The sequence below is a fragment of the Crocodylus siamensis genome, chromosome 5, assembly GCF_052110815.1.
Source record: "Crocodylus siamensis isolate JL-2025a chromosome 5, ASM5211081v1, whole genome shotgun sequence".
In the NCBI taxonomy this organism is placed as follows: domain Eukaryota; kingdom Metazoa; phylum Chordata; order Crocodylia; family Crocodylidae; genus Crocodylus; species Crocodylus siamensis.
Window position 1 is genome coordinate 131420826 of NC_143399.1, and position 27031 is coordinate 131447856.

The following is a 27031-nucleotide window of genomic DNA, read 5'->3' on the forward strand; positions in this document are numbered from 1 at the left end:
AGGGGGGCCTCAGGACATCAGGGGTCGGCCTGCCTGGACAAAGTCCAAGGTCTCAGCTCGCTGGGTGCGCCTCTGCACCTTGCGGAGCTGGTGGTGTCACAGGGCAAGGAGCAGGCGTCCCGCCTCGACTCAGCACAGTGCCCCGTCAACGACCCAGCGTTCCTCAGAGGTGGACACCGTCCACCGGAGGACCCCATACTTGAATTCAGGAGAGAGGCAGGACCGCATGAGCGGGCGGAAAAGCTGCAGGGCGTTGTGCATCCCGGCCCCAGCGAGCCAGTTTCACCGGCTCTTCAGGGCGGCCATCTTGGCCTGGCCCACCAGGAAGTTGGTCAGGCTGACTGCGGCCCGCTCAGCTGCCCGGTATGGGACAGAGTGGATGTAGGTTTCCTCCGAGAAGTCCCGGCCCAGTGCCCAAAGCAGCGCCCCGAGGGCGGCAAAGAGCGGCTGCAGTCGGGGGCAGACAAGGAAGGCATGGAAAATGTCCTCTTCCAGCATCCCTGGGCAGAAGGGGCAGGCCGCCGAGGCCACCAGGTCCAGGTGGCACACAAAGGTGCCAGTGGCCAGGATGCCGTGCACCAATCTCAAAGAAAGAAAGACTTCTGACTTTTTAACTACTTTATTCAGGGGTTCAGGGATACAAAAAAGGTGGGTGCTTACAAAGCAAAAAAACAAACAAATTACTATCAAACCAAGAATACCATATCATTGCATTCAACACATCACACCGTGACAGACATCCTTGCTACATGCCACGTCGTGCCTTACTTGCTAGTTATGTGGTCGGAGTGCCGGCCACACGGTCATAACTATAGATGAACAATTCATACCCTGCTCCATCCAGTCATACACACAACAAAAACCTTCAACTTCCCACACAAAAAGAAAGCAAAAAAGCAGCCTGGTGAGGGCTACGAAATCGTAGTCCGACTCCGAGCCAGCCCGGTCGCCCAGACCGGTCATGACATCAGAGCGTGTATTTGAGACAGCCGTCCTCCACATGGCACAGTGCTCCCTCAAGGGCCCAGCGTGTCTCAAAGGCGGGCACTGCCCGCTGGAGCACAGCACACTCAAACTCCAGCAAGAGGCGCGCCTGCACCAGGAGGTGGAAAAGCCGCAGGGCATCATCTGAGCTGGTCCCGGCAAGCCGGTTTCGGTGGCTCTTGAGGATGGCCAACTAGGCCTGACCCAGTAAGAAGTTGGCCAGGCAGATGGGGCCCTTCTCAGCCGCCCGATATGGGTAAGAAAGAAAGGCAGGCAGGCAAAGGTTACTTTTCAGACCAAAAGAAACAATTCTGAGAGAGAGGTACATTTGTTAATCATCAGCCAGGAGGTGATTGTTGAAATTTAGTTTGTATATATGATCACGGAGAAGTGGGGTGCCAAGGATTTGCCTTTCACTGTGATATTGCTCTTGGATATGGGGTGGGGTGTGTGTGTACTCACATACAACTGCACACATGCACAGAGCAGAAGTCTGAAACACTGTTTGAGAATCACCTGTAACCCCTTCAAGATTGTCTGTTATACCATACATTTCTTCTCAAAAGCAGGAAATGTCAGACTCTCTTTGCCAGTTAATTAACTGCAGTTCACTTGTACAGGATGCAGTTGCTATGGACAGTTGGTTAGATTGGACATAAAAAGATTTCCCTAACCAACTATATTCAATCAGACACTTTTAACTCACTAGTTATAGTGGACAGAAACTGCCATAATAATGGATATTTTCTGGATAATAAAGACGTTTGTACTTTCCAAAAGAGAGTAGTGAGAATTATCAGGAGAGAGCACTCCTGATATTTTTCTTTTGCTCAGTAATTACTCTGAAGCTTTGTAAATGGTCTTTAATACTTCAGCAAAAGACCCTTACAGGTAAAAATCCTGGAACTTTACAAGATACACAGTAGCCATGGAGTTCTCCTGAGTGTGTGTTTATACATGCCAAGGAGAGGATACCTTCAATCTGGAGGGTGCAGAAAGATATCTGAGGTCTGATAGCAACCACAGGTGAGGTGTAGCACTTACCACCACAAACCCTGAGGCTTCTTTGACAACTGGAACATTAGGAGGCTGCTACCTTTGCAAATTAGCGCTGAAAATTGCATTCAGCTCATAAGAAAGATGTCCACAAGCATATGCATGTAAATGCAAACAAGGAAAAGTAGAATGAAATCTTGGTCCCACTGAGGTCAAAAGGAGTATGCCCTTGACTTCATTGGGCAAGTATGTCTCCCATAAAGAACAAAAAAGACACATGAGCTCTTGAATCCAAGTCGTCTGATGTAGGTTTATCATTGCAGATACCTGCTTGTCTTTACAAGTACTTACAAGATCTGAAGGCCATGAAGTCCTTGTAATCTGCATGTGTGAAATACACCTCTACAAAGACGTGTGCCAGAGAACACCTGGAACACTCAGACTTTTGTAACTTTCCTTACTTGTTTTTAAGGTCCATCAGCCTTGCCCAGACCTGTTCAGTTGAGCTGGCAGTTAGCAGCGTAGACGAAACTTGTTAAACCTGCTTTGCTCTTCCCACACGTCTCGCTTGCCAGCTGAAGCTTTTGCTGTAAAAAGAGTAGCAGGAAAATACAATTGCAATGCATCAGATATAATTGTACCATTTCAGAATGATCTCTCATATTTTGTGTCACCAAGGCGTACATTTGTGAGCCCTATTTGTAAGAGTGCTTCCACTGTGTCCCGTTCCTTTGTACAGTTGTACAAGATCGTAAGAATAGTGATGATTATTTTTTAAATAAACACTAATTGAGCATATCTGTGAATGTCCCCTCTGTAGACCTCTATCAGTTCTCAGTGTCTCTACTGTCATTTTACAGGTATCACTGCAAAGTTGTGTTTTCTCACTGTTTTAGGTAAACTGAGGCTGCCGATTTTTTTATTTTTTTTTGAAGGCTATAGTAAGAATGATAGAGATAGAGAAAATAATGAAATATCTATTAAAGCAATATCTGTTGATAAATAGACTATCAGTAGAGATATGTGTTAATATTAGACATCATCTCTGTTGCCCTTAATTCGTAGAGCTGTGAGAGGCTGTTGTGGACTTCGACGCTGGTAGGACTTAAAAAGAGGAGGAATGCTTTAGTTTGTGCCTGCAGTAACAGCTGCCAAGGAGCTATTGTCCTTGTTAGCTATTGCTGAACACAGTGTAACAGTGTGGGGAGGCCAGGCAGGGCAGGTATAACAGGTTATGCTGACTCCAAGGCATCTACAGATTCACTAGGCATAATCCAAAGTTGCCCAGTTCTGGAAGTTTTATGGTCCTTTTATACTCTACAGATGCAGTACAAAGGGCTGAATGCGTAGCTCTGCATTTCCAAGTATTGACTACACATAGGCTATTCACATAGAAAAAACTTAACTGTACAGTGAAAGGGGACAGAGCTTTATTGCATATCAGCTCCTCTGTGGTAACTGCCCATGTGCACACTCTTATCTTATGGTATGTGGAAGCTAAGCCACAATAGTTTCATCCTCATCAAAATAGAATAAGGCGGCATATAGGAGCCGTTACTTTGGATCAGCAGGCACATGGTAAAACTCTGCCTCTTTTTCACCACAGTGAGTTGTTCATATGTCCATATTCAAATCACTGTTATCATAACCTCCATGTGCCATCTCTTCCCTGCATGTTTTTTCAATCCATATTTGTAAATGAACTTACTTAAGCTAAGTTCATAAGCTGTTGTGGAGCTGGTATTGTGCATTTGTACTGTATATTTGCATGGTGCTAACACACCAATTGATTGGGGCTTTTAGGTAATACTGTAATACAGTTAATAATTATATAAACTTAAGATCTTAAGCTCACATCTGAAGGCAAACTATACAGGCCTAACGTTACCAGGCAGGATGAAGCTGATAACATTTAGAAACCTTTGAAAATCCCTGCCTGAAATATATGCATGTATACAGAGATTTATTTTGAAAGGACTATTTTATCTGTATACATAAATAGGGACAGGATCAAGTGGTTCTGACTCTGCTCCATATGCACTGAGTGACATGGTAAATATTACGAATGACATTTTATATCACTTTAATTAAAGTAAAGCCTGTAGTGAGTGCAGGACTGAAAAACTTTTACTGAAACTTTGTAATGATAAATATTGTATAGGGCCACAAACATATTACAACTATTGTACAGAGGAAAAAAAGAAAGCTTTGGATTTGTCTTTGCTCCAGCGTTAGCTCAAAGTATAAATTGGGTATTGCTTAAGCTCAGCACCCATCCACAAAAATCTCTGCCTCTAGTTAGGTAGAGCCTTGATCGCAAGCTAACTGGGCCATCACGAAACTTGAGTTGACACGCAAATGTTCCTAATGCTAGACATAGTAATGCAGTGGTGGCACTCTATTAGCTGCTGCTAAGGCAATGCAGCTAAAGTGTTTTTTGATGTTTTTGCTGTTCTCAGGCAGGTTAACACATGAAGGTTAATGTGAGAGTAGACACCATGAGCCAACGAATTCTGCAAAGATGACATGGTTTTTGTTGTACCAGATTTTTTTTACATAGAAAAAATCCATCCCTTTATGGAACTCAAGTGTCAGGCCACACTGAAAAAAGAAAAGTTCAGGGTACATGCACAGAAATGGATGGAAAATGATGCACTTACTCTTTTGTATGCATCTGTACTAATGACTTGTGAAAATCATGTGTTTGATAGTGAAAATGAGTAGACACCAATCCATGTATATGGACATTTGTCATACTTGTGAAGGGAATGCTGAGTGATGCAGTTTAAAATGATCCTGAGGGCCTTGCTTTGAAAAAGAAAATCACAAAATACAAATTTTCAGGATCAGTTGGCCCCATTTGCTTATCCAGTAAAGCATTTTATATTTCCCCATTTGGATATAATTTTCCCACCCAGACAGAAACTTCCAGTTCACTTAAACCCTCAACAGGGCAAGCAAAAAACACATTCCTTTCTAAATGGAGAGAGAAAATTTCACCCCTCGGTTTAATTGATTTCAAAGTCAGTCATAAATCAAAAATGTACAAGTTGTGACAAATTGAAGACAGCTCAGTGTTGTGAAGCCAGAAAATTTAAAAAAGGAAAATAGCTCCTTATCTTCTCTTCTTGCATAGGGCCAAGCCCAGATTTGAGTCTCAGAAAAAGACAATAGGAAAATCAGACAAAAACAAGTGTTAGTTAAATCAAAAGTCCAACTCCAGTAAGGTCACACCTTATAGTATGAATAAGTATTCATACTATAATAAAGCTGAAGTTACTTTTTCATTTGATATGTGTTCCTGAATGTTGAATGCACTTACCTGACCACATATTCTATCTATTAGGAAATAATTAGATTTACATATCAATTATGATGTTCTTTATTACTCATCTTTGCCTAACAGAGTTAAACAAAGGAAATCTGCTGTGTGGTTATTAGCTTAATAAAGAAAAATCTTTTTGAAATTCTTATTAAATTGCAATGAATATACAACTAAATTGAGATTTAATTTAATTTTTTAATTAAGGGAACAGCCACTGATTGCAAGTCATTGAACATGTGCTGTAATCCACCATAACAAAACATCAGTGTGACAATAGATCTCTAAACAATTTGTTAGAAACATAAAGGAACCCTTAAAAACATAACTGGTGAAGGCAAGTCACATGGTTGATGTAGGGTAAAAGAAAAATATTAAAATGTTTAAAAGTATGTTTAAAATGGTCATGTTTTGATAGTGTTCTGTTCTTTGTCTTCCTTATGCATGCTATATTATCATTTATAGCCATCTAAAAACCAAACGGGGCAACTAATTCACTATTATAATTTTGTTATTACTGTTACAGTGCTAATATTGCTATGACTACCACCACTGATAGATGTTATTTAAAAATTAAATCGGTCAGCTCGTCGGTATTATATGGATATTAGATTTTGCCCTCATTCTTTTAGCTGCAAAGCGATTCCTGAGGATAACCAGTATTTTTCATAACATTTACATTTGAAAGGGTCTAGTATCTTGTGTCAGCAGGCCTTTGACAACTCGTGGCACAGTAAGCTTTGTCAAGCAGGTTGGTTAATATAAAAAATTGTTTTTTGGGGAAGGCAAATATTTAATACTCATGGCAGTAAGTAGTTCATAGTACTGGCAAAAAAACAAGCAGATGCTATTCAAGTTAACCCGCATGGTTCTGCAAAATTGACCTGCAACTTCTGTTATTACATGTTCTCCTCCAAGCCAATTGTATCATGTAACCTGGACTAATTTCCCGTATGGCAGATTAACACAGTATTCTGTACACCATAGATCAAGATTAGATGTGTGAAACTGTTTGCAGATTTGGCAAACTGGATTGTGCATGTGCAAATTCTACCATTTGTGTTCACAAGTGGTTTTGCACAAAAACTGAGTATGTGTATTTCACAAGCTCTTGGAAACCTCTGAAAATTTGTGTTACAAATTTTGGTTTAGCCTAAATTGAAATGTTGTCTGCCTTGATACTGTTTTTATCACGATATGGAAAGGAAGCTGTGATAGGTGTAAGCTTCCTAGAGAAGAAATAGAGGCATTACTGCATGGGTATTTAAAGCAAGATTGAACAAAGCTAAATAAGATTATGTTGTTTTTGTTCCCTTTGTCATCTGTTCTGCAATTCAGAACACATAACACAAAGCTATTTTCTGGCTAAAGGAAAACAAAGGAAGGATGGATGATTGAACTGTAAAATGAAGGGATCTTGCATAAGCTTCAAAAAAGGGAGAAAGGCTGAATGGTCTTAAAACAGAACTTGATCACTGACTTGTGCTTAGGCAATGGATTTACTTAGGGGAGTTATTTTTCTTTTTTCTACTCAATATGTAAGAAAACTTGTTATTTAGTACAAGAAGGACCCTGTTCTTTGTCTTTGGATGTTTTGATTACAGATGCAGTGACACTGTTGTGGTGGAGTAGGATCACTGTTGACACAAATTAAGGCATGATGGCAGCAGTAAATATAGCTTTGCTGCAGCTTTAAAGAGATGACTTTGAAGGCAAATCAGTATGCCTGATCAATGTTAAATAGGACCAGCTATGAGATCTTATAGCCTGTAGTTCCCTGCCAATTTTAGGATTAAAATCTGTGATTTCAAGCATTAACTTCTGAGTCATTTAACTAATCAGGCACCCAACGTTAAATGTTTGTACTTCTTTCCTTTCCTTCTCCTTTCTGGCCAAGTTTTTGGTCACTTTTGCAGGTGGCAGTCTATATCTAGATCTCTCTGACACTTTCCTGGGCGTTAGAAGGAAACTGATAGTAGAGCTCCTTAAGCAATTTACCAGATATTCAATGCCTGCCATACAAATTATATCATTCCATGTCACAGTAACCTTGACCTTCCCGCCAGCATGATTGACATGTTAGGAAATGGGCAGCTTCTTGCAGTTACCTTGAATAGCAAAAGTTATACCGCTTAAGATGGGAGAAAGAATAAACCAGTCATTCTAGCTTACTGCGATGAAACTAGTAGAGCACTGCAAGGTCAGCTAGTCCAACACAGGAAATGATGCAGACCCTTCTTGTTTTACTTGCCTTAGAGACAGTAAGGCCCCCTCTACACATTACAGGTATTGCACAGTTACCTTAAGACCAGTTGCACAGGCCAAGTAGCTATCGCACAATAAAAAGCTCCAACCAGCTATAAAGTTAGACCTCAGAAATGTGTACTAACTTTATAGCTGGTTGCTATTCAGCTTCAGTTTGTATATGTAGCAGGGTCTAGGGGTTTCATGCATTCCCAAGCCCTAGGGATTGAGGCAGCTGCGATTCTCCAAGCCTGGGAGATTGTGGCCGCGATCTGTCCCTCTTTGAGCCTGGGAGATCATGGCTGCTGCAGTTCCCCAGCCCCAGGGGTGCATAAGGCAACCCTGTGGCTGGGAGCTCCTCAACTGAGGAGGCTTCCAGCTGCAGGAGCTTGCTTCATGTGCAAGGGGAGTCTGAGATCAGGCTCCCCCTACACCAGCAATAAAATGCAATGGGATCTATTTAATGCACGATACAACAATCACACCTTACGTCATGGACATGTGGCGTGGCAGGATGAGTGGCTGTGTGGATTGTGCATTAAATCCTATCACACCTTTACCTGCACTTGTAGGAGGGGGCCTTAGGCAGTTATGTCACTGTGCACAGCATGCAAAGTTTCCAATGTGTAGTAAGTGGTAGTGATTCCACATGGAAGGAGAACCTTTCCAAGAGTTGCCATGATTTTTAACCAGCTGCCTCTTGCCCATAAGCAAATCCAGCATGTTATAATATAGATAGCCAACCTGAACGCGGGCAGACAAGATCAAAATGATTTTGTACCAAAAACTCTCCTGAAGTTCAAAATAAATGGATATAATATTAGTTGCAGCAATAATAAATATGAAAAGCAATTGCTCAGGGTTGGTGGGCTGTAATCTGTGAATGATCTCACATGCAGGGATACCGAACAAAAATAAATCATGTTCATGAAGGCAAGCTGCTCTAGACAGTCTGCGCCTAAAATCCGGTCTTGTTCAGCAATTTTCTCTTGTTGTTGCCTCTTTAACGTCACATTCCAGTTAACACTAACAATTTGCTGCAACTTGTTTGCCTCTCCCCCGCCTCACTAAAAATGACACAGAAGAATTTCTTCCTAAGCCTTTGCAAACCTTCCTTTCTTTTTATTCCAGATAACTTCAAACGAGAAGCACTGTGAGAGCTTGAAGAATGATGGAGGCATTCTTATCCACGCTCTCGGGGGGCTGGCCCAAACTGCCAGGTGAGTTCCCTCGGGCTTTAAGGAATTTCCAGGGCCGAGAGATCTCCCCCCCTTTAGTCTGAAATGGCCTTCTCATATAATCACCTCGTGCACTACAAGCCTCTCGTGTTACCACCCCTCGCCTCTCAGACATTGCTGTCCTCAACACTCCTTTTATTCAAAGCTTTCTAGCTTTTCTGTTGCTGCTGTTGCGGTGTGCTTTGATCCCCAGATGCAGCAGGCCATAGCTATGTGACACAATCTGTTGGGCGTTTGGGTTTTTTTTATTTTTTAATGGCTCACCTCTTCATAACCAGATACTGCTCTATTGTTCCCTGGTACAGTGTGCTGGCAGCAAAACACAACTTTTGTGCCCTGCCTCACAATACTGGGGTCTGTAAAAGCAGAAACTTTTTGCATGTGCATCAGAGAAAGATGAGAAATATCCTACTTCTCAGAAAGCCTCATGTCTTTTCAGGTAAGGTTACAAAACTGAGGTCCTGACCACTTCTGAAATGCGTGGGCATCAAGTGTGAGAACAGAGCTGTTAATCCCAGTGGCCTGGGTGAATTCCAGCCCGGGTTATGACACTCCCCCTGCTTAATTCCCCTTGCACACTCAGCAGATAGTGACTGGTCTCTGCCATTCTTAAGATATTGCGTCATGGGCTGATACGCCATGTTTCTGTGCAGAATGAGATATACTTTGTAGACAAGTCATAGAGGTCACGAGCCAGTTATTTTTTAATGCTTTGGTTAATCTGTCTAATGCACTTTTGCACATGCAACTGTAGGTTTTGTGCGAGTTAAATGCATGGCCTGGTTTAAGCACAAGTTCTGAAAATGGTCCTTATACACTATTGCAGAATGCATTGTATTTTTTGTAGGGGAGGGTTTTGAGAGGGTGTAATAAACAGTGCAATTATGGAAGAGAAGGTAAAAAACAGACAGTTATGGGGTGCAGATGGGCATAGAGTTAAAGATGGTGTGGCAAGGGGAATGGGTGCAGAGAGCTAATGGAGCTTGGAAAAGCCGTTACCCCTCTTTTCCATGCAGCTGTTGTTGCAATTTCCTATATATCAAACTAAATTACTAGACCATAGTAATCAACCCCCTTGCAGCTCACCTTAACCTAGCACTATCAGATAGGGAGAAAATTTACACAGATTTTGGTTTCCTCTTTTTCTACGATTCAGTTCCAGTTTTTGTTGTAGTGCTGATTTTAATTAATAATCTAAGGTACTATTAACATCCCTGCATTGTCATTTCTAATCTTCATTTTGTAATTGTTTACCGCCTAAAAGTACCCACATGCTGCTATGTAAGGGTCCTACTCAGATCCTTATTCCAGGAAAACGATAACTGGGCTAGGGCCCAAGAAGCTTCCTTCATCAACTTCTGCCCTGCCTGGCTGATCCCAGTGATGATCGAATTGGTAGATTAAGGCCCACGCTACGTTACATCTATTAGGCAATTAACTGGTTAATTGCACAATAAATTTAGATTGGCCACACACAGAGTAATTAGCACATGACTCTCCAGCTACAAAGAGCCAACGAGTTCTCAAGTTAGTGCTTGAAAATGCGTAACAATAACTGGTTTCTATCCAGCTCTAGTTTGAACATGTAGCAGGGCCCTACGTGTGTAGCACCTCTTCAGCTGCTTTGTTGCGATTCAGCCCTGCAGCAGCCATAGGAATATGAAAGGGGCTCGTAGACAGGAGGCCCTTTAACTTCCCTCTGAGATCTGTCCCATTTTCCTGTGCAAGACCTGAAGGCTAATGCCATCCTGGGTGTTGTAAGTGGCTACAACTGGGGTGGCGTGGCTGTGGGCTGTCAGCCTGTGCAAAAGAAAATGAAGGGTGAGAAGAGACCTCAGAAAGTCATCTAGTCCAGCCGTCTGCTCAAGGCAGGATCATCCCTAAACCACCCTGGATGAGTGGTAACCTACAGCCTGTGTGCTGGATCTCTCCTGCAAAGAGATTCTGTGCAGCTCATGTAGCTGGGACAGCAGCAACAATCGGTGGCTGAAGAAGTGGTAGCTATGGCTGGGTTTCAGGTGGTGTCCTGCCCTAGGACTGATCTGTGTGAATTCAGCTGGCTGTTGCTAAAAGGTTGCTGGCTGCTGGTCTAACCTATTCTTCAAAACTTCAGAGCACTATGAAACAAAAGCTCCGATGTCTGGAACACCCTGACTTGCCACAGGTATAGCGGAGGGCAGGGCACTGCCAGTGTCTAGCCCCTACAAAGAGAAAGGAAGTAGTTGTTAAATACACTCAGGAGAAGCCTGGCAGGTTTAAATAGATTGAAAGCTGAGCTGTAGGTGCTTTCCTGTTGCCTTGAAGAAACTACATGAAGCAGCATTGCTAAACCTTTTCTCTGCTACCTGCTGAACCAGTCAGGACAAACCATTTTGGAGCAACATAGAATTCATCACGTGTTAACTGTTCTGAACTAGCTTTGTACTTCCCAATTTGTCCGGTTTGCTGTTTTTTCAGTGAAGACAGTTGCCAAGACTATGAGCTGAATTAGTTTCAGAAAAGATGTTCAAATAATTTAAGGTTTCTGGTTTATACTGCTGCTCAGTAAGAAACTCCTGGACCAGCATTTGGGACCTTGTGACTGTGCACATTGTTCACCAAAAACAGAGCATTCAATTGATAAATATCCCACATGGAAGCCAAGGCATTAATGAATCAGTGTGCTAACACACTTTTATAGAGCTAGAATAACTAAAGGGCAGGGTAGCCCATAGTAACAGCTTCGCTGGGCCAGCCCTGACATTTCCCAATTCTGGGAAAAGTAAATGTTACCCAGCATGAAAAACAGGCAAAATAAGTGTGGGGATGCTGGAAGATGGTTAGCATAGACAATAGAGCTAGAGGAGCATTGTACTTACTGATAAAGGCAATGAATTGGTCTGAAAAACATAACTACTTGTAGCAGGCGCAGTTAGTCCTGCCTATGGAAGGAAAGTTTGACCCCAGTACTCTTTCCTGCCATGGCAGGGGGTCGGACTCGATGATCTGCTCAGGTCCCTTCCGACCCTAGAAACTATGAAACTATGAAAGAAAATAGACATCAGCAGAGCAGCCTCTGGATTTGGACACACATTTGAAGATGTGTGTAAAAGAGACAAAAGATATGAGACTTTTTTTTTTTCCCCAAATAAACTGAAGAAAATATAATTATTACGTTTTCCCTTTCACAGAGTGGGACTCATCAGGGAAGAAGTTATGGTAAACATGAACTCAAGGGCTCACACATGACTTGTTGTACATTGAAAAAACAGTACAGGCATACCTCGTTTTATTACGCTTCGCTTTATTGCTCTTCGCAGATATTGGGTTTTTTTACAAATTGAAAGTTTGTGGCAACCCTGCGTCGAGCAAGTCTATCGGCGCCATTTTTCCAACAGCATTTGCTCACTTCGTGTCTCTGTGTCGCATTTTGGTAATTCTCACAATATTTCAAACCTTTTCATTATTATTATATTTGTTATGGTGATCTGTGATCTTTTGAAAGATGTTCTACTGTGGGTAAAATGCTATCAAACAGCATCGCATGCTACAGAGAAATCTTTCATGAAAGGAAGAATCAGTCGATGCGGCAAACTTCATTGTTGTCTTATTTTAAGAAATTGCTACAACCACCCCAACCTTCAGCAACCACCACCTTGATCAGTCAGTAGCCATCAACATCGAGGCAAGACCCTCCACCAGCAAAAAGATTATGACTCGCTGAAGGCTCAGATGACGGTTAGCATTTTTTAGCAATAAAGTATTTTTTTAATTAAGGTATGTACATTGTTTTTTTAGACATAGTGCTATTGCACTCTTAATAGACTACAGTATAGCGTAAACATAACTTTTATATGCACTGGGAAACCAAAAAATTTGTGTGACTCGCTTTATTGCTATATTCACTTTATTGTGGTGGTCTGGAACCGAACCCGCAATATCTCCGAGGTATGCCTGTATAATCTTGCTACTGAGTAGCAGAAAAATGGTGTATAAAGGCATTATCCAAAGTGGCCGCCTTCCTCAGATGAGTCTCCAGTGTGGAGCAACTGCAGAATTTAGATCCAATGTTTTATCTGAAAGATTTCTAAGAAGTGTTACTGTTTTTGTTTTCTTCCCTAGCTCCCATGCAGATATTGCTGTTGCTTCCCTGGCTTTTGAAATTCTCAGAACAGTTGGACACGAAAAGATCAAGGCTACCAGATCAACATCACTCCGCAGCCCTGACTGAAACCAAAAGACATTTGTGCTGGTCAATTCCTTGCACTTGATTTAGGATGGCTGCAGATGGGTAGAGTAGTCCTAATTCCATCAGCAAAACTGTGGGGGCACATGTATATTTATGTTTGCTTTCTTCTCGACTTAAAAATAAGGGAGAAGCGGAGAAAGAGCGATAGTTTGTCTGTTGCTCTGTTGAACTTAATTCAGTACCTTTTTAGTTTAACCAAAAGTGCTAGGCAGTTGTATTTTTGAAAACCATGAATTAGAAAAATGCAGATACATACAGTAGGGGAGACCTATTCGTTCCATCCAAACCGTGATCCATTTCCATACACAATGTTTGATCAGAAATAGAATGTTTTCTCGTTGAGAGAAACTGGAGAAAGTACATTTTTGCTGAGTAGGACGTGACTTATTCACGTGTAATGATTCCTGAAGCACTTTGCAAATGTTAATGATGCAGTCCTGGCCACGCTGCAGATGAGAAAACAAGCTCAGAGAGTGAGCGATTTCCTAGCGTCTTACAGAAAGTCTGGGACACAGGCAGTAGAACTGAGATCTTCTGTCATGTAGTTAAAAGGCAATTTGCAAAACTAGAGAAAGCGTTCTAGTTGAAGTACAATAAATGCCTTCACACTTCCCTGTTACAGTGAGGTTTGGTTAACAAGTGCCATATGCACAAACCAACCTGTGGCAATTCTTAGAACAAGTTTAACACACTTCAAACCTTGCCCATTCTGTTACAAGAACACTTAATCCGTGGGGACAATAAAGAGACTTTGACAAGGAAGCTGTCAAACTGGGGCAGAGCAAACGGCCTGTTGTAGCTATTGTTTGACCTTTCTCCCTCAACTATGCTCCCCTACATAAAGCTGCAGTCATGTTCCACTCAGTCTGGCAGAAACCAGGGCAGGGTGGCACTTTTTGTAGGCAACAGCCTACTTTATTAGATGCTGCTTTATCATAGCCTCTGACAAAGCAGGCTGTTGCCAATACAAGCTTATGGCTCTCAACCAGCTAGTTGCTAAGGGCACCTATACACATGCTCCGGGGTGGGGAGGGAGTGTTTTAATTAGAGCAGCTGTCAGGAGCTGCTCTGATTAAAATGCCCGCAGCGTCGCATGTATTCAGCATCCTCGCTCAACAAGCTTTAGTTAAAGTGCCCCCCCCCCCACCATTTTGAAACACAGGACGCTGAATACATGAGACGCTGCAGCATGCTGGATGGGATGAATCAAGTCTGCTTCAACGCCGCCTAATCAGACTGTCAGAGCACGTGTGAACGTGCTGTAAGGTGCCACCCTGCTCTGCCTTCAAACTACCTGCTTTTGATACTAGTTTGATGCTCCTGCCGTGCAGCAGTGGTATCTGGTTGGCACTGATTTCACAGTAAGGTGAAATGCCCAGTCAAACTGTGAAATGAAAGTCTCAACTGCAGGACAGCTACAGGATTTAGTCAAACCTTTTAAGCTTTCTAGTAACTGTTTACCAGCTCCCATCCTCATAGTGGACTACATCTGCAAAGGAAGTTAGGTGCCTAGCTGTTACCTTAAGTCCCAAGGTAATGCTAACATTTAGGTGCCACTGTGCTCTTCACACCCATGCTTCACTGTTGCCCTGCCCTGTAAGCATGGGAAATCCCTAGGTGTGGAGTTTCTGCCAGTAGATGAGCACAGCTTCTGCCACAGCAGCCTGGTGCCATCAAGCTTTTGGAGCCTAGTGCACACTTGCACCTTAGTACCTGGGAACTTGTTGCCTAACTTGAGACTGACAGTACCACTAGACAGCAGGCTGCTGAAGTCCCATAGCTCATCAATCTTTGGGCTTTGAACATCTCATCAGTCACTGACAGATGAGTGCTTCCAGAACAAGTATTGCCCTCCCTACAATAACACTTTTTAATCACAGACAAGCATGGTTAAGATGCATGACATGGATTTATTTGCTAGTTCAGTGACAGGCAGGCTCGCTCACTCTCTCTTGACAGAGTCGTGTTAGCAGGCTGAATGAAGCACTAGCCACATTTCAGCATTGGTTTCCAGTAAAGGAAATTTTGTGTAAGTGACCAAATACTTCCTAAGCCCTTGGGCAGTAGTCACTTCACTTTGAGCTATTAACACACAGGAGGCCCTCTCCATTCCAGGACAGGATAGTGAAAGTACTTTGTAACCAGGACCACTTGTTCTAAACAACAGGTATCCCTTTGCTCAAAGAATTTCAGGACTTGCTAGTTTCATTAACTGCACAGTTTGAAACCCAGGAGCTACTCAATGAAATGTTATAGTTAGGCACTTAGGCCAGTGTACATTCCTTTGCCAGATTCCCATTTATATTCAGTCTACTTGGTGTCTTGGGTAGAAGTCATTTTTTTTACCTGAAAGTAGTAACCTTGTGGTAAAGTATTTGCATGAATTTTCAACACCTTTTAGTATTGCAAGTTTTTTGAAAGGTCCTAGATAAAGGGTTAGTTTCAAACTATCTAGTGCTATTTTACAGTAGCAGTAAAGGAGGAAAGATGGTCTGGAGGAGGTAAGCTGTTAAGCCATCCAAGTTGTTCCTACACTGTTCTGGCATTATCCCAAAATGATGCAGTACTTTACACACAGTCTGATGCCCTGAGAAAGGAGAAGTCTCCATTTTATGTCAACTAAAAGTTAACTAGTTCTTTGTTTAAGATACCAGCTGTACATCTCATTGTTTGCATTTCCATAGTGCCTGTAAGTCTACTGATAAAATAATTCATCTTCATTAAATATGAAAAGCAATGGGTACCCAAGCTTCATAACCCACAGCCTCCACCGGTCAAAGTAATGGAATCTGTGACTCAAGATATACCCATCTTCTATGTAGATATAAGGTCACTGCTAGATTGCATGCTAAAATGCAAGCTTGAGTGAAATGCTGTGGTATCTGCATTAGGTAGGTGAGCCCTAGGGACTGCTGGAGTTAAGTGTCTTAACTAAGAATACAAATGTCTGATACCGTAATTCATTTCCATACTTCTAAGTTTTGGATGAAGAGGGCATGTCCCAATTCAGCATTAGCAATTAGTGTGTTTTTTTCTTTAGTTGCTTAGCCTAGAGGCATGTTGTTTTAGCATAGTTCAGTAGTTAACACCAAAATAAAATAAAAGGGAATGTCACTATTTTGGGAAGCAAATGAAATTATGGTCTTAGTTTTTGAAAGGCTGTAATATGCCTTAATAAAATCCTTTAAAAACTTTTTTTCCTACTTAAAACTTGGAAGTTAAGTTGATCAAGACTTCATATTTCATTTTACTAGTCACACTTATTAGAAGAAAACCATGCATTGTGTCATCAGCCACTTCCCCACTTGCCACGGAGATGAAAAGCTACAGCATGCAGGTGTACAGTTGATCAGGTTTGCCTACCATGTCCCTTCCTTTCTACCACATGGGGCATGTTGAAGTGACAGCAAGCATTTCTGCTGACACTTGAGATTGAATTTGAGGTATCCAGAAGTTATAGCCCAAATCCTTACAGACTGTCAAATAGCTGCCAGAATTGCATTTGCTACAGCCAGGATGCTCATCCATTGGTCATGTCATATCTTTGCTCGTAGAAGAATGTAAAACATATTATGGTCCAAGTCAAACATCTGTGAAGCAGCTAATTCTAGCTGCTTTGCTGTGACGCCAACTCAAGCTAGAGGTGTTATTGCTAGTCAGTTTGTACTTCAGGTACCAACACTTTCTTTGCCTGCTTTTGAGTATGCTATTTACAATCAGGAAGCCAGTATTTGATCCCCTGCTCGGGGTGACAATTGTGGTTACTCTTTATAAACAAGGCAGCAGGGTAAACGTAGGCTAAGTTTGGGATTAGATATTGCACAAATGTATTAACTAATTTTAGCCATGTTATGGAAAAATGCAAGAGGCAGGAGGAAACATGGAGCAGTCACTATCTTACAACTGGCCTTTCATCACAAAGCTGCAATGAATTAATTAGGCAGGCAAGTAGATGCAGATCACAAGAGGTGCAATTCTCATATGTGCTCCCCTCCCCCTTACAGCTCAGGGAGTTTTGTTTAGTCTCTAACTAATTTCAGTGGGGAAGCTTGTTGTAGGTGTTCTGTCTTTCATCCAAGGTACACTCCCATCCCCATGAGGGATGTAGCATCTGCTTCATAGCAGTAGATGGCTTACAAAGAAGTGATCTCTTGTAGAAAGGTGGTCTGCATATGCCATTTACAGAATCAGCTCACACAATACAAGGGGTACAAGACTTGGTATAGAGTTCTGTACACATACAAGGCAAATGGAAGCTCTTGAAATGAATTTTGTAACATCTTACTGAACTGTACCTGTAAATTCTTCAGTGTATTTGAATTAGAGCCTAAAACCTCTCTTGTCAGATCAGAAGATCACCAACATGGACTGTAAGAGATAGTGCTGAGGCAGAGTCTTTGGGACTGGGTGCTTGCACCTGTTAAAACAAATGCTTTATACTGCAGCCCAAGCAGGAGTGACGCATGCTGCCTGAAGGTGTATAGTTGATTGCCACACTTGCAACAGAACTGGTTCAGGGATTTGGCCAACAAGGTATGAGCAAATTTCAAACTATTTACACTTTGCTCTAGTACAACAGCCAAAGGGAACTCCGTACTAAAAACACTGCCAATATCTGCAAGAGGGAAGACTGACTTGTGTTCAGGACTGCAGCATGCTGGTACTAGATAGATTGCTTTTTCATAGAAGGGAAGAGGAGCCTACCATTAGGAATGTTTTTGGGGTTTTTTTTCCCCCTTTGACAATTAAAAGTGGTTGGTCAGAAGTATGGATGTTCCCTAAACAGCAGAAATAGACTAGAAAGGACTTTTCTCTGCAACTATGCTTTTTGTACATGTAGTGAAGGTGGGTTTGCAACAACAACAAAAATAAATAAATAATCAGACCACCACTATAACAGCGAATTAAAAGTTTACTTTAATTCTGAACCATTTTTATAACTGCATTTTTCATGAAGCATCTGTATCACAGCAGGCTACAATAACTTTGGGATAAAAGGCAACTGGTAAACTGTCCAATACAAGGTTCCAAATAAACAGTTCTTACTGGCCCCTACCCAGACATATCCCAGTAAAGTTTTTGATCAAAAACATGAAATAGATCCACCTGCTTATTTTAAGCATATTAAAAAGGAAACTAATTGGACCATTTCTATGTGTCTAATTTTTTTTTTTTTTTTTTAAATACAAAAAGGCTACACAATGTTACACTTTTATTCAGAATACAATTAGAGCGATTATGAATTAGTGTTCTACACCGTTACTTGATCCTTAAAAATTAGAAACTGCTGTAGCGTATTCACTATAACTTAACACTACGAGAGACTTTAAAAAAAAAGAAAAAAGAAAAAAAAATGAAACAAAAAGCCCCCTAAACAACAATTACTGCAAAAAGAAAGGCTACTCGAAAGCAAGCAAGGTCAGTACCATTACAGATATTTAAAAAAAAAAATAAAAATAAAAGTTTTTAACAAGCAAGGCTAGGGTTTGATAAATTCCATCTTGCAATTCATTCTTGTGCATTCTTTGTTTCTTGAGTCACTCCCAAAATCCATTTTGTATTATTACTCCTCGACCAAAAAGGACCAGAACAAAAAGTTTACTTCAATTGTTCCCATAGGAAACTCAGCTTGGTTAGTGTGTCAGGCACTTTCTGAGATACTAGCCCACCCCTCGAGCCCTCTCAGCAACTCTACAGGCCAATCACAATGCAAGTTCATTCAGATGATACAGCTGTGTAGGAAGAAGAAAAAAAGGTGTCAGTGTTTAAAAGTAGGGAGGGTTACTTGAACATGTTAAGACCGTATGAAGCTGGAGCACAAACAGGGCATTGTTAATTATTATGTCTACACTTCACATCAGGAGTCACAGAAGAGTAGGAGTTTCAGATATTCCATTTGATACTTTGACAGATCTACGTAAAGCCATTCCTTCCCTGCCAACCAAGTTCTTAGTTTGATAGGCAGACTGCTTTAAGTTTTGAGCTTCTTACCTAAAAGGATGATTTACAGGTCAGTATCAAACCAGGCCAACTGGTTACTGTCACCTGGAGGCAGCCCATCCATAAGGTCCTGGGCATGTCCCAGATCTGGCAGCCCATCAACTGGGTAGTCAGCACCAGGGTGGTGGCCACCCATTTCATGTTCCATCATAGGGTCCATACCCAAGGCATCCTGACCGTATCCGCCAGAGTGGAAAGAACGGTAGCTAGGATCTAAGAGTTGGGGGGGTGGGAGGGGGGGAGAAAAAGGAGGCATAATATTAACAGATGTTAGTTTGCAGCTTTGATGCATCTATCAGTGCGAGAGATTTGTAGGGTTTCCTCCTCCCCAAATTTGGCCAAACTTAAAAAAAAAAATTAAATGGCTACAAACTGATCTACCACGTAGTGTTACAGCTACTCCACCCATCTGAATGAGGCAGCTTTCCTGTGGCTCTGTAGAGTGCACTGCCATTGGAAGCATAAGCAGACTCCAGCCAAGCCATTTAGTCTGCAGAACAGTACTAAAACCCTGCACACCAATGCTGTGACAGAACAAGACCAGTAACTGCAGTCTGCTTCCAATACATGTTAGTCAAAAGGCAGCTTGTGCCTAGTTCTCCAAGTCTGGAATGACCCAGGGTAATGTACACTCAAGCACTAGGGTTCGTTTTTAAAGGAAAACTGCCATTTAGAAATACTTTTTAGATGGGCTGAGGTCAAGATGCATTTAGACTGCCCAACACAAAAGAGTCAGACTGTCCCCCCACCCCCCTGCTTTGCTTGCATGTTCTCTTAAATCCCACCAAAATAGGACCCAAGGTGCTGCAAAGCTTATTAGGCCCAACAACTGGGAATGTTTTCAGGTCAATTAAGTCTCCAATGGAGCCTTTCACTTTTCGCAGTTCTCCTTTAAAGGCTATGAATTGAATGTTGTCAGGCTTAACTTCTAAAAACGTAGAGGTCAACAGCAAATGGAAGAGACATACCATCTGGGCGGTATCCAAGAGGTTCTCCCTGGGCACCGATATCAATTCCAAGGTCTGCAGTCTAGAGGAGGGGGTGCATAGGCAGGGTAACCGGGGGGAGGAAAAAAAAAAAAAAGTGATAAGTTGCATCTCCCTCAGGTGACAGATGTGCATCAGGCAGTTCTGCCTTGTGATGTTTAGGTGGTTAGTTGAGCTCCAGGGAATACTTCTGCTAGAAACAAATGCAACTGCACAGCCATTGTCCACCAGGACTCAACACTGTATCTGTAAGTACCTGACAGTTGGTGCTGAATAGTTTAGTTTCATGCAAGTTCATTTGAACCCGATTACTGTGGTGACTTGTGCTCTCAGAGACTGAAGAGAGTATGTTCCCTAGTAAACAGCCTTAACACCACTTTTAGTGCCATTTTAACTGGGTTTTGATTCAGTGGACACCCAAGACTTTTGGGCAGTCATGTAAGACAGGAGGTGTCAAATGCATCCATCCCTACAGGTCTGGATAAGGGGCACAGGGTCAAATCAGCTGGCTGGATTAAGCCTGCAGACTAGCTCCATATGTTGGACTAGTGCACAGGGTAATCCAGCACAGGCATTTCATGCAGTGCACAGCTCAAAGCAGCCCTAGTTAAAGACTCATTACACCGTGTGTGTGCTGCATGGAAGTGCCCACATCAGACTGGCCCTGGCATACAGGGCCAGTGTGCACCTGACCCAGACCAACCCCAGAACCAAAGTCTGGCAGGGTGCCACATGTCCCACACAGGCCCATTCCAGTTACAGTCCAGGGCTCATGCTACATGCAGTGTCTGGACACCGGGCCAGCATGCTTGCTCTGGCCCATAGGTACAATCTGTGGGCCCAAATTTGGGGTTGCAGGGCTGGTCATGTGCAGGGCTGGTTCACCAGACACCAAACCACTGCTCATGGCACTGAGTTGAACCCTATATACACCACATGCAGTATGCACCAGAACGGCCTCACGTGCCACATGCAGTGTAGGACAGGCTGGGGGTGGCATGTGTTGCATGCTGTGTAATGGGAAAGAGGGGTGCCCAAAACCTAGACCAGATAAACAGGTTTTCCATAAGCCAGAGATTCAGCTCACAGGAATCTTTTACACCCCAGACAAACTCACATGAGCATTACAGTGTCTGCCTTTGTTCTTCCATGCTAAATCAGAGGGGGGAGGGAAGGCAGCAACATATGGTAAAAGCAGCTGTCTCTACTCAGCCTAGCTTAGTGTTAAATGTACAGAACAGTTCCTGAAGGTGCACACAATTGTGCACCCCACATCCCTTTGTCAATGGTGCCTGGTACTGATAAGCTGCTCTGAGTCTCAACTAAACTAAAGACCCAGGAGGATTTGAAAAAGTTCTCAGCAACAAAAGCAAATCTGAGGCAGTCTGACCAGCCGTCCTTTCACCAGCTGCCATTTACCTTGGGAAAGATACTGATTTAGTCAGCAGGGCTTGTCAATACAGAGAGGGGCCGTCTTGCTCATAAGATGGTGCCAAGATTGAATCTGTTCTTGTTTAGAAATGCTAACACCCAAGTGGAATGAGCAGCATGTCTGCCCCTTCTGAAGGCCAACTCCAGCGTGTCCCAAGAGAAAACAACAAAGCAACTTAACAGTCCCAATGCTCCTCCTACCCCTGCCTAAGAGAGCAGAAATGTGTCATATCAAACCAACACCTTCCTAGGTGAAAGCAGCTGTCCCCCAGAAGGACTTCACTATGCTAGACTGAGAGCAGTAGTTAACACAATACAATACACTACCTCCTCTTTCCCATGGGGAAGAGGGAGAATTCTCATCCTAATGCCTGGAGAATAGAATGGTTGAAAGCTTTGCCAACTCCAGGCTTTCTGGAAGTGGCACAAGCCAACCTCCACCCCCTTCCCTTCCATCTCCTCCCAGAGACAGTGAAGGCTTAAGATACTTCAATGCTGGAAAAGGTCTTTGAGGGCCTTGGAAAAAGAAAAAAAAACACTACACACAACACACCAGCTACCTCTGCAAGTACACCAGCTAAATACTACATGCACAAACACACAGCAATCCTGATCAGACTGCATTAAATGCAACAACATGGATTGAGGTCAGTGCCCAGTGTCTAGGTGGATCAAAAATACTAAAGAGCTAAGTATTCACTGCAAGTTCATTCAAGGTAAATTAGGACAGTTTGTTAGGGTGGGTAATAATTTAAAAACAGCAGTATGAACCACTTTATACATGACCAATGTAGTCAGACTGTTGCAACTTTTGTACAGAAGACTGAAAAGTAGTTTTTAATAAAGAAGATATTTGCTCCAAATAAGGAAAGATTAGTTAAGAGCAGAGAGCAACTGCCATGAACAGCAAAGATTTGCATTTAACATCATTAGCTCCACTTAATACCTAGAAGTGGATCTGGTTAAGAGGGTAAGTTAAGTTTAGGGTTCAGTGCTTCCTTTAACTTTCAGTCTGACAGTTTTGACCAGTTATAACTTATATAGTAAAACCTATCAAATAATTTGGCCTGACATCCCTCCAAGGTAGGCCTAAGGGAGCAAAGAACACAGCTATTTCATTAGTATCTCTCAAAGAAATAAGTTACAATAGCGTCTTTGACAGCTACCAATAACCTGTCAAATTGTTTCAGAGACCAGCAGAAGTCATCTCTTAACACTCTAGACAATACTTAGATGATTCCAGCTTACAGGAGAAATGCACATCATACTTAAAGCCCTTTTTCTCCTACTGAAAGAATATGATCCAAAATGGATCGACAATGTACTACAGGGAAAAAAAAAAAAAAGATACAGCTATGGCAAAGCTTAGAGAAACAGATTGAATCATGAACAGTTTTATGGGGCACAGAAGACAGAAGTGTGGGGGCATCAGGCCTTATAGGGAAAATAAGGCCGGTACAAGAATGTGACCTACCTCATTCCAAGCCATTGGTTCAGTTCTGAACAGGGAGCTTGTCAACTCAACTGAAAGCCGTTTCTTATAATCCTGTGGTTTGTCTTCAGACATTCTGAACAACACTGCTGCTGCGTATGTTGCTATTGAAGAAGAGTAAGAATTTAGCAGAGGCCTTTCACTAAAGAAAATCTCATTTTTTAAGAAGCGTCTCAGTTTTAGTTCACTTACCAACACCTTCGTTTCTAGAGTGAAGCAACTCTGTTAGAGGAGCAGTAGCTCCTTCAGCTTCAATGGCTTCAGCTGCTTCCTTATCTTGAGCCAGTTCGCACAGTACTCCTGCAGCTACTCTCTGGATATTCTCAATGGGAGAATACAGCAACTAAAGCCAGAGACAGACATTATCTATCAACAAGGTGCAGGGCATCAAAAGAAGCCCACCTTAAGAGCTTCAATGAGCAAGATGACAGGCAACTGCCAGTCTTAGCTATCCTCTAAACAGCCAAGTTTCACAGTACCTAGGATCAGGACAGACCTGAACAGATCATCTAGCCTGACCCCCTGCCACAGGCAAGAATGAATGCTGGGTTCACAACACCCCCGACAGGTGATCATCCAACCTCTTTTTGTATTTGCCCAAGGTAGGGCTGAGGACTACTTCCCTAGGAAGTTGGTTCTAGATTCTAGCCACCTTAAACTGCAAAATATTGCCTCCTGATCTCTAACCTAAAACCTATTCTCCATCAGTTTATTACCATTGCTCCTCATCACCCCAGGTGGTGCTGGGGAGAAAAAGGGCTCCACTTATTTGCTGTTGATCTCCCCTGGTAAGTTTGTAGGCAGCCACCAGGTCCCCCTCAGCCTCCTCTTGTGGAGGCTGAACAGGTTCAGGTCCCTCAGTCTCTCCTCATAGGGCCTTGTCCCGCTGTCCTCTCACCAAGCAACACTCTCCAGGCTGGCCCCATCCTTTTTAAAGTGCAGCGCCCAGTACTGGACGCAGCACTCCAATTGCGGCCTGACCAAAGTCGTATAGAGGAGTATCACCTCTCTGGACCAGATGCACCTTTGGATGCATGACAAGGTATGGCTGGCCTTGCTGGCTGCAGTCTGGTACTGGCACCTCATGTTCATCTTGGAGTCAATAATGATTCCAAGATCCCTTTCTACCTCTGTGCTTTCAAAAGGGGAACTCCCCAGTCTGTATGCATGCTGTGGATTCCTTCTCCCAAGGTGCAGCATGCTGCACTTGTCTATACTGGACCCCATCCTATTCTCATCTGCCCACTTTTGTAGTCTTGTCTAAATCTAGTTGCAGCCTCTCTCTTCCTTCAAGTGTCCACCTCACCCCACATCTTAGTGTCATCAGCAAATTTGGACAGTGTGCTTTCAACCCCCTCATCCAAGTTGCTGATGAAGATGGTCCTCAGGTCTGCCCCGTTTAACGAGCCCTGGGTACCCCACTGCTCACATCCTCGCCAGGTTGAGTACAACCCATCCACCGCTATTCTGGGTATGCTCCATCAGCCAATTTTTTACCCATCCAACTGTGCAGGCATCAATGCCAGGTCACCTAAATTTATTGACCAGAATGGGGTAAGAGACAGTGTCAAAGGAAAGACTACATCCACAGCAACACCATCATCCAAAGATTTAGTTACTCAGTCATAAAAGGCAATTAGGTTGGTCAGGCAGGACCTGCCTTTGATGAACCCATGCTGATTACTTATGAACCCATGCTGATTACTTACTCAAGTTAGTAGCCCTCCTCCCAACCATAGTGCATAATGGGCTTAACACCCACAAATTAATCCTGCCTTGTACTTAAACCAAACTGGACTCAAAGACCACAAAGAAGGAACTAATTCCACTAGTCACGCTAGCCCTGATAGTGACCTATAAGGCGGCCTGGCCCAGGGAGCTCACAGAATGTAAATGCAACAAAAGCCAACAGAAGCCTCAGGAAATAATGTGATCCCTGTGACAAGCAGAAGGGTAACACTAGTTTACCTGCACAAACAGTGGGATGGTATTTAGACCCCTGATTACAATTCGATTGTGGACATCTCGTGCAAGGATATGAAGAGCTCCAGTACAGCCTTCAACTATTTCCTCCATGCGCACACCTTCCTGTGTAGAGAATGAGAATTCTGTGAATTCCTGGGAGAGATGCAGTTTATGAGCCTGCCATAGGCTAGCCAGATTGTCACCAGTGGTCAGCTCCAGCACTATCCTATGCAGTGCAAGTCTTTATTGATAAAAACTGAAACAGCAAGCAGCCATCCTTCTAACAGCTAGATTTGAGTGAGGCTTTAAAAAGGACTAGCTGGTGTTTTCCTCCCCCAACCCATTCATAAGTGCTCATTAGGATCTGCCTCTGAGTGGGATAAGTCAAATGGAAGTGAAGTTTAAAAAAAAAAAATCCTGATTTTGCACAGTTCTGACATGATAATTTGATAAGCAAGCATCCATTTAATCCTACAAGAAGGTGGGATAACAGACTGTCAATAGACATTATCACCATGACAGACAACTTTGCAAAGATGTATTTCAGCTTTTAGTGCTTTGTTAGTCCGCACGTCTCCGACAATGGTTTCTCTGCAGGAGGACTCAATTGCAACTGGAACAATTTGTGATTCAACAAACAATTTGTTTAGCAAGGCTATGGGCTAAAAGAAAAAACTATTGACTGAAGCCGTACTTGGCTCCAACTGAATTTAAGCTTGAGTTCTTGTGCTACCAAATACCAATTCCCCGCCGCCCCGGAAGTGGGAAGTTGCCTTGGCATACAGGTGCAGCACTTACTTCCTGCAATATAGTAGCTACTGCAAGCTGTGTGATCTTTAAACCAGGTTACATGACCTATACTGCCTGGGGCAAACAAATTCACAGGAGAACCTAGTGCTATAGCATACACATTTAAAAAGCCACATTACCACCTCATATAGTGCCCAATCCAAGTGGGCACAGTATACAGAAAATTGAAGTGTCACGTTTCAGATTCACTGAACAATGCACTGTAGTAAACTAAAAAGATCTTTAACTAATCACCCAGTGATGTGGCATCATGCACTTTCACACAATTCTGTCTAGTTTGTTCTCCTATGGAATCTAGCTTTGAGAACTGTATTCTCAAACAAGACAGCTTGCCTTAACAGGATTATATAGTGTGTACAAAAACATACCACAAGTACACATTTTTCTTAACACTCAGTGGCTACTGAAAACAAGCTCCAGGCATGCAGGTTGGGTTTGTTTGTTTTTTTTTTAAATAAGAGACTAACAGAATCTATATAGTCCACCCTACCTAGACCTTCCAGCAGTGTGCTCCAGACTCAATTACAAGGAAAAGCCACCCCAAGTCATTTGGATCACATACCACAAACTGCTGTTGTGTTCCACCCATAGAAGTACGACGCTGGGTATCTTGATGTGCTCTGACCAGCAACTGAACTAGCCGTGGAATAGCACCTTGTTCACGCAAGGGGGCATGATTGGCTGGGCAGAGTGCAAGATTGCGTATGAGACCAACAGTAGCCTGCAATTGGAGGGGAAAAGAAAGAGGATTGAAGAGCTTGTACACTTGATACAAAAAAAATATACTGCAACCCCTGCAAAATCTAACAAGTTGCTCAATCTTCCTACCCATTAGCATACATCAGTTATGACATACACCCCACTGTTTTGCAGCCATATAGAAACACAGAAATCATACTGAGCTTTGCTAATTAAACACACACAGGCCACATTAAAGTGTTAATAATAAGATATAGGGAAGCACTACCCATTTGTACAGCATTTACCTTGATTAGAGGCCAATGAGATGGGGGATGCAAGAGTTTAACAACTACTGGAAGCCCATAGTGCAGACGTACTGCATTTTGAGCCATCTCAGCTTCCTGATGTCTACTGGTGAGGTGACGAAGCGCACAGATAGCAGGTTCTGTGATATCCTCCCGGTCTCCAGCTCTAAGTACAGTGCGCACAAGAGCTTCAATGCCACCGACTTGGCACACCATCATCTTGTTCTTGTAATTGTTGCAGGTAAGGTTGGAAAGGATGCCAGCAGCACAGGTTACAACATTGATATCATCTGATCCTAAAAGCTGAACAAGGGTTCCTAGAAGGCCTTCCATTCCTTCCTGCAGCAAG

General features: G+C 42.7%; 2 protein-coding genes across 5 annotated transcripts in view; one reads left to right on the plus strand and one right to left on the minus strand.

Annotated features, from left to right (window-relative positions):
• The window catches only part of ULK4 (unc-51 like kinase 4), a 454563-nt gene extending 436373 nt beyond the window's left edge, over positions 1-18190 (plus strand). For all 4 annotated transcript variants that reach the window (XM_090050395.1, XM_090050394.1, XM_090050393.1 and 1 more), the window contains 2 exons: positions 8678-8766; positions 12886-18190. In XM_090050395.1, coding sequence (XP_089906521.1) covers positions 8678-8766; positions 12886-12994 — 198 coding nt within the window. In that variant the 3' untranslated portion in view covers positions 12995-18190. The remainder of the gene's footprint in view (positions 1-8677; positions 8767-12885) is intronic.
• Positions 17912-27031, minus strand: part of CTNNB1 (catenin beta 1) — a 28953-nt gene continuing 19833 nt past the window's right edge. Inside the window, exons 9-16 of the mRNA XM_090050399.1 lie at positions 26683-27021; positions 26259-26417; positions 24890-25009; positions 23114-23264; positions 22904-23025; positions 19981-20041; positions 19004-19225; positions 17912-18744 (exon numbers count right to left, since the gene is read on the minus strand). Of these exons, the coding sequence (XP_089906525.1) occupies positions 19017-19225; positions 19981-20041; positions 22904-23025; positions 23114-23264; positions 24890-25009; positions 26259-26417; positions 26683-27021 (1161 nt within the window). The 3' untranslated portion in view covers positions 17912-18744; positions 19004-19016. The remainder of the gene's footprint in view (positions 18745-19003; positions 19226-19980; positions 20042-22903; positions 23026-23113; positions 23265-24889; positions 25010-26258; positions 26418-26682; positions 27022-27031) is intronic.